Raw genomic sequence first — 11345 nt, 5'->3', positions numbered from 1 at the left:
AGTCAACTTAACACTAAGTTATTAGTTTTCCAACCAGTATTCTTTAGTGCAGTTAACATAAATCTTTGAAAAAGCAATAGCAGTGCACACAGTTTAGTATAAGATGTGCACAATGCACTGTGTTGCCATTATTTACCGTTAGAGGGCAGTAATATTGCTCGGATTAATCCAACCTTCCGTAAAAAGATCACAAGAAGTAGAGCGTATCTGGACCGGTGAACTGACTGAAGCTAGTAATGTCCCCGGTTGTAAACAAAGTGTGAGCCCAGTCTGAACAGTGTAGCGCCGTTGTGCTTGTCGTTTCACTGCACAGGTACGTGTTACCATTTTCAGTCACTATAGACAAATTTAATTTTGAACAGACTGACCCTATAAATGTGAGCACTTATATTAGCTACATTGCTAAAAGCTAGCTGCTGGGTTTTTTCTAGAAGCGTCCGCACACGAGTGTTGCTATGGTTACACTGTTTTGGCCGCAGCTGTAACACAGACAAACCGTCGTGTGGTTGCGGGTTTTTCCTCAGGAGCGAGCTTCAATTCCTTATTCGTGTCTTTCAGGTGGTAAACAGGTGGTGAGCTGCTTTAAAGATGGTGCAGCTGCATGTGAAGCGTGGAGATGAGAGCCAGTTTCTTTTCAGCACCACTGTGGACGCGCCTCTGGAAACGGTGATCCAGCAAATTACAGCCATTTACAACGGGAGACTGAAGGTGGACAGAATATGTTCAGGTGAAACTAACATACTATGTGCAATCTGTAAACACTGTGGAGGCACGAGAAGCCTGTTGGTCTAGGTTTAGCACTAACTTTCAGTATTTTACCTGTGACATGTCTCTGTGCTTTAGTAAATAAGAGCAGTTTGTTTGTTTTTGCACCCTCAGAGATCCCAGAGCTTGCAGACCATGGCGTCACACTGCCACCCAACATGCAGGGGCTGACAGAGGACCAGATTGTGGAGCTGAAGCTGAGAGATGAATGGGAAGACAAGTGTGTGCCCAGTGGAGGGCCAGTATTTAAGATAGATGAGATTGGGAGGAGGAATGGACATGGTGAGACTCAGGCTCTTGGTCGTAGGCTACGTAGATTCACAAAATAAATATTCTAAATGCATGCTAAATGTAAATTGTCCTTTTAGGTAGCCCTTTGCATGAGGATGTAGCTTTGGGTGGAGATTTACCCTTCTTACACCTCTTATATCAAACCCCTCTTGTGACATAGAAATTCTGCAATGAATTAAAATGTTAAACATTATATGTAATACATACTTCTACAGTGGATTTCTTTAAATCTGTATGAAAATAGTTTGTGAAAAAAGGAATTTTATTTTTCTATGCAGGCAGGGTAAAAGAAAAAAAAGATTTTGGTAATCTGAGCACACATCTCTTTGTCTTCTACCAGCTCCCAATGATAAAATGAAAGAGGTGTTGATGAGAACAATGGAGGAGGCAAAGGCACTGATCTCCAAAGTGAGTATGAGAGTTAACACTTAAATCTTACATTGTTTTGTTCTCCTAGGGTCAGTTTTTATTATTTTTTTTTTATTCAATCCATATCTCTTTCCCTCTCTATCCTTCAGAAACAAGTTCAAGCTAATGTTTGTGTCACCATGGACATGGTAAAAGAAGCTTTGGATCAGCTAAGGGGGGCTGTCATGATTGTGTACCCCATGGGGCTGCCTCCTCATGACCCTATCAGGATGGAGTTTGAGGATCGGGAAGATCTTTCAGGAACACAGGTAAACAACTTCCTAGCAGCTATTGGTTGACGGCTACATAAAATTGTCAGTCAGCAACAAAGGTTTCAAGTTTCTACAGTTGCTATTGTTTTTAAAGAGGTTCAACAGTCAATTAACATTTAACATTGTCTTTAAGATAATTGGAATTGAAATTCATGAAGCTATGCAACTGTCTCCTTGATCATTTCTTTCTTCACCTCTCTCTTTCTCCCTCATTCCTCTGCATCTGCTCTCTCCGCCTGTGTCCTCACCTCAGGCATCTCTGCAGGTGATCACAGAGGACGAGTGCCAGCTATGGTGGGCTGCCAAAGAGATGCAGAGAGGGAAAAAACTGCAGGAATACATTGGCAAAAATGAAAAGACAAAGCTTGTGGTAAAAATCCAAAAGGTAAGAGCTAATGTGAGCAGTGAGGATTTTTGTGGTTTATGACGGGCTGTATATTTGTTGTTTTATGATGTTTTTTGTTGGTATCGAGAATTACTGTAATCCACTCGTTGCTGTTCCCTTCAGAAAGGGCAGGGGGCACCAGCGAGAGAGCCTATGGTCAACGAGGAGCAGCAGAAACAGATGATGATGCATTACTACAGGAGGCAGGAGGAGCTCAAGGTGAGGATAGGCAGAACAAAACTGTAGAAGACAAACAACCACGTTCCTGTTTGTACCCACTGTACCTTTCTAACCGTCTCCTGGTGACATTTTCAGAAACTGGAGGAGGCAGATGATGATAGCCACCTGGACTCGGAGTGGTCAGACAGACAGGCCCTCAAAAAACAGTTTCAAGGCCTCACCAACATCAAATGGGGACCGAGATGAAGACCAGTACCACTCCGATACCTCTGACCTGGTCCTTAACAGCTTTATATGCAACTGACTAAGGTGCCTTAACACAATCCTGTCATCTGTTTACCTTTGGTGTTATTTGAGGTCTTCCAGAGGACTTAATATACAGCAGATGATGTAGTTTCAGACTTAGTTTCTGGATGAACACCTAATGTTTATTTTTAACCAAATTGAAATGTGAAGAAGACACCTGGACACACAATATGACACATAATGATGTCACATGGAGGCTGATATCATTATAAACCTGGTTTATTTTAACTTTAGTCTTCTCCCTGTGTTCCATCTGATTGTTATTACCCTGTTGTAAAGTTACATTTTCACTGAAGCTGTACAAACACGATTAAATTTAAGTTTAATCAATATTTACTGCACATTTACTGTGTAAAAAAAAATCAAATAGAATGACTTCCATTGTAGCATGTGTATACACAATGTTTTTACATTTTATATTAATGATGAGCTAATGTTCAACAAAGTCTCAGTAGTAGTGTTTCAACTGAAGCACAGTCTTACATCCCTTGGAGTTCAGACAAGGATGCTACACCTTTCCTCTCTTTGTCTCCTGCTGTGTGGTGACACACACTTTAAACTTTAAACCTCTGAAAGCCAGTGCTGTTCTGAGGCAGGAAGTTGCCACATAGTACATGGGTCGTTCCAGTCCTCATCCCAGCAGGGATGAGGAAGTTGTAGAGCTCAGTGTGAGAGTGTTTGGAGGGTTGTGGAAACTTTGTGGGACTGTTGAGGGAGCTGTTGCGGTGATTCAGAGAGGTGAGGCCGGTTTCAAGTAACACTGCGTTCACTACAAAAAAAAAAAAACAACAATCTGGACATAATGTGCGGATTTAAAAGACAATTCCACTAATTGTACATTCACTTCAGAAGGCTCTTTATAAAGACAGTGATCAGTTGTGGCAGGTGAAACTGGATCACATACCTTGGATTTCTGGAATGAACAGCTGCCAATTTTAATTACCGCTAATGTAGCTGTACTGTAGGGAAAACACTGTAGTGTGTCTATTTTTGTCAGTCACTTTTTTGTCAGTTTTGTTTTGTTTTTTCAAATCAATGAAACATTTTTATCACAGTTAGGAAACATGATCCTTGACAAATGTGTTTGTGATATAAAAGCATTGATTTTCCTTTCTGGTGTAAAAAGCCAGAGGGAGTTTGGAGATGAAAGCAACTGTGTTTCATGGTCCCTTCAGACAAACAGGAGTTGTTATGACAGATCGTGTTCCCTGACATGTTCTTTGGTTTATAGTGATTTATCAGTTTCACTGATACAGTTACCGTGACGGATCAGTACAGTAATATTCTTGAATGAATGTGGCAGCTGTGTGACTGAGTGTCAAGACGAGTGATTTCAACCTTTTTGTGTCAGTAAACAATATTTCACCTGAAATTTTAGCTTCATTTAGTGGTGAATGTGAATAAATACAATATTTAACCACCCATTTTTCAGTATAAAGTCCTGCTGATCCTTTAAAAATGGCGAGTACTGCACTTTTACTTAAACATTACATTCTTCACAAACTAAATGCGCCTTTAAAAACAAAAAAAAGAAAAAAGAAAAGAAAAGGCAAAATGCACAACAAACTGCTTTGCAATGTAATAAAAAAAGTTTCTTGTTTTATCAATAATCAAAGGCTGGGAGTATCCTGAAAAAATCCTGAAGGTGCTTAAGAGCACCCATGGGTTATTTAACATGCGCTGCCATTCAGATAGGCATTCATCCAGATCTCCTGTATGATCATCTCTCTGCGCTCAATCCTCTCTGCCCGCTCGGCCGCCTCGCTCACATAAGTCACTTCCTCCCAGGCGTGCGTTGCCTTCCTCTCTGCGGCTGAGATTAAAGAGCTTTCTGATCCTTCAGCGTCATCATCATCTTCCTCTTCTTCATCATCATCATCATCATTATCATCATCATCGTCCTCCTCCTTGCAGTTAGCAGTCTGGCTACGAGACTTGGATGCGAGTCTGGGATCTCTGAGCCGGCGCCCACTGCAGGTCACTCGGACTGATACAGCCAGCAGCGTGAGCAGAAGACCGACACACACGCTGGAGGTGAACAGCAGCGCCGCCATTTCTGGATGCTCTATGTGGGAAATGAAGAGGAGGGGATGTAAGAAAACATTCTGTGTGCATTCATGAGTACATGTGCCCATGTAGATACTGTTTACCTTTGATGTAGGCATAGGTCAGGAGAGAGTTGCTCATCATAGCTCCTGAGTTGTTTGGCCTTCTTGACCCTTTGGAGAAAGGCTTCTCCAGATCCACAGGAGAAACTGTTGTGAAAGTTTGAATTATGATGCGAAGGAAAGGCCATAAAAACCTTGACTTACAACAGATTACACAATACTGTTACCTTTTTGTGTGTGCACAGTAGGAGATGAGGTGGAGCTGAATATGTTCGGATCTGCTTCCTTAAGTAAAATCTGTGGTACTATTGAAAGAAAGACAGAGGAGACAGTCTGTATTTATTGCTGTGAATGTACAGGACACCATTCATCAGCACAGCACTTCCCACGTCCAAACCTATGAAAAAGTTTGACCCCATAATGAATAGTTTCTGCCCAGTTGTGTTGAAATCTGGCCTACAAGGTTAGCACACATTGTTTTGTGATAGATGGAGACAACCGAGCCAGTCAGAAGAATTCCCTTCACCACCCGGCTACAGTCACAACTCCAAATTATGATACATGAACAATGTTGCCGGATGACCTCACTGGCATTTGTACCAATCACAGGAAGTTTACCAGGATGTCAAATCTGAGCTCACAGTCTTATTATTCCCTGTTTAACTGTGTTATTGGGTGTGATACGATGAGAAAAGCTGATGGCTGAGATCAGCAGATAAGAATTCGGAGTAGGAAACTACAAATGTTCTCTGTTGGAGCTGTCAGATAATGAATAACGGAAAAAAAACCAAAAGCAGACATGACGTGTTCCTATTCTGAGCCCACTCTCTAATTCATCACAAGGCTCGTAATTATATTTTGTGAATGTGGAAGCACAAAGAGTCCTACCACAAGAATAAACCACACTGAGGTACTTCCTGGTTCCTGGAAAGCAGGGGTCCCTAAAGGTCTGGTTGCTGACGGCAACAACGCACTTCTGTTTGCTGTAGCAGGACCTGGACACCGAGTGAACAGCTTCGTGGTTGAGACACTCTGTAGGGAGCAAAAAAGAGAAACTCAGAGGCGAACAATGAGACATCTTCTGTCAGCGAGTGTCTATTGCTCACACTGACGCTCAGCTGCAATAGCTGAAGCACTGATTCACTGTTTTGCAGAGGTTTGGTTGTAGTTTAACTAAAATGAAATCACCTTTTTTTTGGCAGCCGCCTGATGTGTTTTTCCCCTGCTAAGCAAATAGTTAACTCAGTTCATCCGTGTTGGTTTAATATTGTTATCCCCCAATGTTTCTTGCCTACACTAAAGAATTCGATGACCTGATAAGTTACTTTAAAGCACATATCATTGTGAAATTTGTATAATTTGGTAGAATTAGTAACAAATGATAATCCAGGGTTTATCTCGCATCATTCATATCAGCATTTTTCACAGCAGACACTTTGACTTGTCGCAGCAGGAAAAGCACAGGTGCAGCCAATAACATTTAACGATGGCAGGGGCACAACCCAAACGTACTGCAACCGTTATTGATGTTATTAGTTTACACCTCTGCGTTTTCTGCTACGGCACGTAGAAACCTATGCAGTGAAAAGTGTCTGCTGTGTAGTTTTTGCTTGTCTCTCTCTTTAATTAAAGTCGCATTCCCCATTTAATTCCCACTGCCTTGTGTTGTAAGGCAAATTTCTGATTTCAGTGATCAGATTGGAGCTGATGCTTTTACTCATGTCACCGTCTGCCAGAGACCTCTAACAGAGAAGACATTCTGATACAGGAAAACTGCAGCTGTAAATAATAATATTAATAATGGCAGATTTCTGTTTAGTATGATTTGGATTCAGGGTCCTGGTATTGTGCGTGCTGGCTCGCTGTCACACTGGGATGCTGGAAAGGAACAGGGCCATTGTTATATTTTATTAGTAACACCTGTGCTTTTCCTACTATGACAAGTTAAATCATCTGCTGAGGAAAAAGGTCTTTGGCTGTGCCTGAAATCATTCTCTCAGTCTCATTCATTAATCTATAATGAACACTGAATTATTATTTGGACCCTGATCAGGAATCATCTGTTAGTTGCCACCATGTGAGAAAAACTGAATATCCCGTTGACTCACCAAATGGGGGTGGTCTTGTCAGGTGTGAGGGGCAGGTGTCACTCTCTCCCAGACTTCTGCCATAGACAGCTGCATAGATGTTCAGCACCCTGGGGGGCTTACAGCGCAGGACCATGGTCTCTCCCTCACACGCCACATGTCTTTTGTGTTCAGCTGAGTGAGGGGAAAAATAAAAAGGATGAGGAGGTGAAGGGGGATGGTGGCAGCGGGAAACTGAGGTGTGATTTTTGTGTATATCTGTGTATCTATTGCACGCTCATCCACTGGTAAATGTGTGAAAGAAAGTGATGCAGAAACAAACTGACTGGGAGGGAGATGTGACAATAGAAATGGGTGTGATCAACAGGGAGGAACACGTGAGAACTGAGCTGCTAAACTCACTGGGTTTACACTTGTAGTCCACATGGAGGTATTTGGTACTGCCGGGACAGGGGTCCTTCCCAAACAGCAGGTGATTGACAGGTAGCTGGCAATCTCTGTGGCTCTGACACTCAGACAGCAGCTTCTGCAAAGCAAACACCAGGGTCAGTAAGCATTTACCAGTAAACAGGAAGTGTTGCTACATACCACAGTGAACTAGTGCGATACAATAATAGGCTGACAAATGGATAAGAGTGGGCTGTGCCTTCATACAGCTAACGGTGGTGTGTTCACTACAAATGTAAAACGCATATGGGGGAGAAAACCACTCCAGTAAATCAGCTGGAGCTGGTGAACCCCCACCTATTCACAAAGTGACACAGTGAGAGTGAACAGTGCTGCATATCTCACACATAAATCGCACCTGTAGAGCAGTAAAAGCTGAACAGCTGTGGTTGTGGGCTCTGGGTGGAGGGTCCCGGTCTGATCTGCACAGCCACGCCTCGCCGCTCCCGTAGAAGGCGGACTGGATGGAGATGGTGGAGTGACGCGGACAGTGGAGACGCAGAGGCTGTCCGTCACACGCGTGAGCGGAGTGACTGGTGATGATCCTGGACAGGTAGTCTGTTAGACAGAGGGCACTCGTTACCAGGGAGGATCTTATGAAAGATGCTATTGATTTGCATTATGGGAAATGTAGAATCCATCCTTTTTTGGAGCTAAAAATGTGGATATTTCTTCCACTGTTGCTTTGACTTTCCTGAACAATTTTTTTTAATCTCTCTTCTTTGGTTCCCCCAATTTATGGAAGTGCAAAAAACAAAATTACTGGAGTATCCCTTTAAATCCACTTAATCATATAACCAAAGGAACCCTCTATGGGAGTGTGTGCTTCCAGGGAAACCCACTAAGCCTGCTATTGTTTACAGGAGTAGAAACAGACACAACAACTAAAAAAAAAAAAACATAATGCAAAAGGATTTTAACTTTGAAGATACTTGATACCCAGTGAAACATATTCTTAAATTGTTGTTCTTTTTTTTTCTTCCTTTTCTTTTTCTTTTTAAATCTGCTGCATCTGTGGTTTTTGGATCAGATTGTTTGGCCTCTTTGGAGCTCTGAGTTGTCTCATGTTGCTTTGAAAAAACTTGCCCATCAAAGTGCTGCCTGACTGCCAGTGCTCTATCCTGGGTGGCAAATTCTGCCAACTGGCATTCAACCTAATGTGACCCACCTTTGTTGCATGGCATGCAGATGTGATTAAGTTACGTCTGATTCAAAGTCTGTTTCATCCCATGCTGTTTACATTATTTGCTCTGTAGAGGATGAATCTTGAAAGCTTCCGAAGATACTGAAATAGATGATCAGTTTGGATGAAATATTCTTTAGATAAAACAACAGTAAGACTGGCTGTTCTCTAACTCCTGTGTGAACATTGTTTTGTCTATGACAAGACGATAACTACAATGACAAAGACAAAATAAGATATGCATTTTACTCCTCACATTGTGTCTTCATATCATGGCGCCTCAAACTGGTGTGCTGTTCCATGCCAAATCTCAAATTGGATCTTTGGGACATATGGGTGGTATTTTAAGAACACTGGCAATGTGAACAACACTAGAACCACTTCATACACTGCACCAGGCATCATCTGCAGACACATGATTCACTTTTAGTAATAACAACACTCCCAGAAACGAGGTTTATCCACCTCCTCCTCTCCCCCATCACATCATCATCATCTTACTTGAGAAGTCAGCCAGTGCATCCATGCGTCTGGTCCACAGGAGTAAAGTTAGGTAGAGGAGGCTGTGGCTCCAGTCTGGTCCGTGACAAGGACGCGTCCAGCTCATGACTCGCATCCCCTGTCCCTGGGATCATATTAAAGAGACTCCAAAAATTCACTGTAGGCTGCAGGACTTCATGAGAAATAAAGTAAAATGAGCCCACGGGTCCGCGACGTCAAGCCTCATCTCTGACAAAACGTGGTTTCCTCACGTGTTTCTCTTCAGGGTAAATATCAGAGCGGCCGCCGCAGCGATGGACCACAGAGGAGGTTAGAAATAGCAGCTGCGCAACAAGTTGTTCAAAACTGACAGACGAGGTGATTAAACCGACGCGTGGTGACGATGAGGATGATGGTGGTGGTGATGATAATGATGATGATACTCCCAATCCGACTTTTCCTACAGTTCAACGCCGCAGATTTGTGAATGGACGCATGTGGAAACTGAACGTGTCTTACAGTAACAGCTGAGTGGGAATTATAGAGTGGGCGTGGCGGATAAAACTATTTTAAAGCGAAGAGGGGCGACACACTCACACTCACTGGTATGACGCACTGGCAGCCCCCACCCACCTACCCATGAGCCACATGTTTACTTTTTGGATTATGGTAAAATGCTTTCATTCTGTTCATTCCTTACTTTCATTTTCTTCTGATTTTTAAATGTCATAATTAATCCGAGTTCAAAGAGGATTTGTTTTCCCTTTCCCTGCATTTTAATGTCATTTATTATATAAAGCTCAAAAGGTTTTTAGTTTAGCTGTATTTATTTGTGTTGATTATTTGTCAAATTGTGTAATACCTTAATTAATAAAGGATAATAAAGATAGAGCCCATGTAGCAGGAAGTGGCAGTGATACTTAATATGCATCTGGCAGAGGAATAAAAATACTGGCACAGCACACTGCCAAGTTGACATCAGTGGTAAATCTGTGTGTTTTTTAATCTACAAAGATCAACTTTCAAGCAAATTATATTTTGAATCTGTTTCTTTTCAGAAACTGTTGATGTCCTAACCCATGGTGTGTTTGAATTAAGCAGGGGGCCTACTGGGTAAAATTTGCTCCCCGGCCCACATCCATGACCCACTCCATGGTAACCGGTCAATCTCCATGTCAGACCTACAACAGTCAAGCTGACGGAGACGTTGGGGTCTCCACACTTGGGGGAGACTGGCAGGGGGGAGGAACTGAGAGGTGATATTTTGCATACAAACTGGACAACAGGCACCCCTTCCTCCCATGTTGCTTCCATTCCTACTTTAGCTTTAGGCGTACAGGGAGTGGCTCCAAAAACCCCTTTCATGTGCGGTTATCCCTCCAAAGCCCGTGGAATTTTGTTGTCAAACTAAAAAAAAAAAAATTTCCTGGACTTTGTTTTTTGAGACGAGATTCAGCCATGTAGGTCAAACAGGAAGGTAAAAATTACACTTTAAATGCACATGATTAGAGCCATGTTTTGAGTTTTGGTAAGAAAAGCTCTTAAGTACAGTATTTAGATGTCTAAGCAGGGGATATTAACAGTCTTATGTAAACCTACAGAAATAACCCATTGGATTATCAAAAAAAAGATTATGCCAGCGTGAGGCTGGCCGATGTCAGTACCAATTAAATATCTTTACACTTAATAATAAAGTAGGAGTGACATATTAGTTTAATATGTATAACACTACTCTTAGTGCTCATTAAAAAAATAAAGTGCCATCATGTAAATGTAAAATGTCTGTTCCTTCTGAAAAGATTTTTCTAAATTTCCATTAAAAATAATTAAAAACATATTCACCCTTCATTCTACTTTTAAATATTTCCAACACAATGAAGCCATTCAAAGAACGCCATCTCTCTGCGTGTTGGAGCAGTTGATCAATAAACATCTGGAAAATAAACTCCATCAAAGAGAAACATTCTCACGACATGCTGATAAACTTTTTCCGCCTGGACACACAAACCCTTGAGTTCACTGCAGCGACCAGCAAATAAAGACAAAACACTTGATTAGTGCTGATGGTGTTTTGTAACAAACAGGAAGAGGAGTTAAAGAGAACAGGTCCAACTGAAGGAAAGACACGTCATGACTTTCATTTCCTCCTGACAGACTTGTGCGACTGTAGAAACTGCACTGAAGGACAGATCATCAGAGGGAACCACTGTAATGCATTTAATCCTAGGCAAGTGCATCTGAGAGAAAATGATGCGTGTACGTATCAAATATAAATGGATTTTGAATTTTAAAGTAACATGTACAGCTTGCCTCAAATTCACATAAAAATGGATCCGTCAACAGTGACTGTGCATGCAGCAGCTAGTTTTCAAAGGACGATTTAATAGAGATTTAATAAATAACAGACTCTGTTTAATAAATAACAGACTCTGA

At 41.8% G+C, this 11345-nt stretch overlaps 2 protein-coding genes across 3 annotated transcripts; one reads left to right on the top strand and one right to left on the bottom strand.

The window, feature by feature from the left end:
- Positions 1-196: 196 nt before the first annotated feature.
- On the top strand, positions 197-2939 carry cfap298 (cilia and flagella associated protein 298). Its single transcript, XM_056397598.1, has 8 exons — positions 197-313; positions 559-727; positions 880-1047; positions 1397-1464; positions 1575-1733; positions 1990-2121; positions 2245-2340; positions 2437-2939. The coding sequence occupies exons 2-8, from the start codon at positions 589-591 to the stop codon at positions 2545-2547; spliced, it is 873 nt and encodes a 290-aa protein (XP_056253573.1). The 5' UTR covers positions 197-313; positions 559-588; the 3' UTR covers positions 2548-2939.
- Positions 2809-11253, bottom strand: eva1c (eva-1 homolog C (C. elegans)). Of its 2 annotated transcripts, none has more exons than XM_056397597.1 (8): positions 10755-11253; positions 7608-7807; positions 7205-7328; positions 6824-6976; positions 5604-5747; positions 4943-5020; positions 4758-4862; positions 2809-4672 (listed from the first exon to the last, which is right to left on the bottom strand). In XM_056397597.1, exons 1-8 carry the CDS (start codon positions 10861-10863, stop codon positions 4278-4280), a joined length of 1308 nt encoding a protein of 435 aa, XP_056253572.1. In that variant the 5' UTR covers positions 10864-11253; the 3' UTR covers positions 2809-4277. The 2 variants fall into 2 exon arrangements, with proteins under 2 accessions (XP_056253572.1, XP_056253571.1); XM_056397596.1 differs by lacking the exon at positions 10755-11253 and adding an exon at positions 8934-10689.
- Positions 11254-11345: the final 92 nt, after the last annotated feature.

The sequence above is a fragment of the Seriola aureovittata genome, chromosome 15 (assembly GCF_021018895.1).
Source record: "Seriola aureovittata isolate HTS-2021-v1 ecotype China chromosome 15, ASM2101889v1, whole genome shotgun sequence".
NCBI lineage: Eukaryota > Metazoa > Chordata > Actinopteri > Carangiformes > Carangidae > Seriola > Seriola aureovittata.
Note: the sequence above shows the minus strand (reverse complement) of the source record. Positions and strands in the feature narration are given on the sequence as shown.

What these genes read in the sequence shown, in the direction of transcription:
- cfap298 (XM_056397598.1), top strand. Translation starts at nt 589, where the DNA reads ATGGTGCAGCTGCATGTGAAGCGTGGAGATGAGAGCCAGTTTCTTTTC. An exon ending in GGTGGACAGAATATGTTCAG is followed by an intron (nt 728 to 879) that starts GTGAAACTAACA and finishes TTGCACCCTCAG; the next exon opens with AGATCCCAGAGCTTGCAGAC. An exon ending in TGGGAGGAGGAATGGACATG is followed by an intron (nt 1,048 to 1,396) that starts GTGAGACTCAGG and finishes GTCTTCTACCAG; the next exon opens with CTCCCAATGATAAAATGAAA.
- eva1c (XM_056397596.1), bottom strand. Translation starts at nt 9,048, where the DNA reads ATGCGAGTCATGAGCTGGACGCGTCCTTGTCACGGACCAGACTGGAGC. An exon ending in GGACTACAAGTGTAAACCCA is followed by an intron (nt 6,977 to 7,204) that starts GTGAGTTTAGCA and finishes CCCCTCACTCAG; the next exon opens with CTGAACACAAAAGACATGTG. An exon ending in TACTGTGCACACACAAAAAG is followed by an intron (nt 4,863 to 4,942) that starts GTAACAGTATTG and finishes CTTTCACAACAG; the next exon opens with TTTCTCCTGTGGATCTGGAG.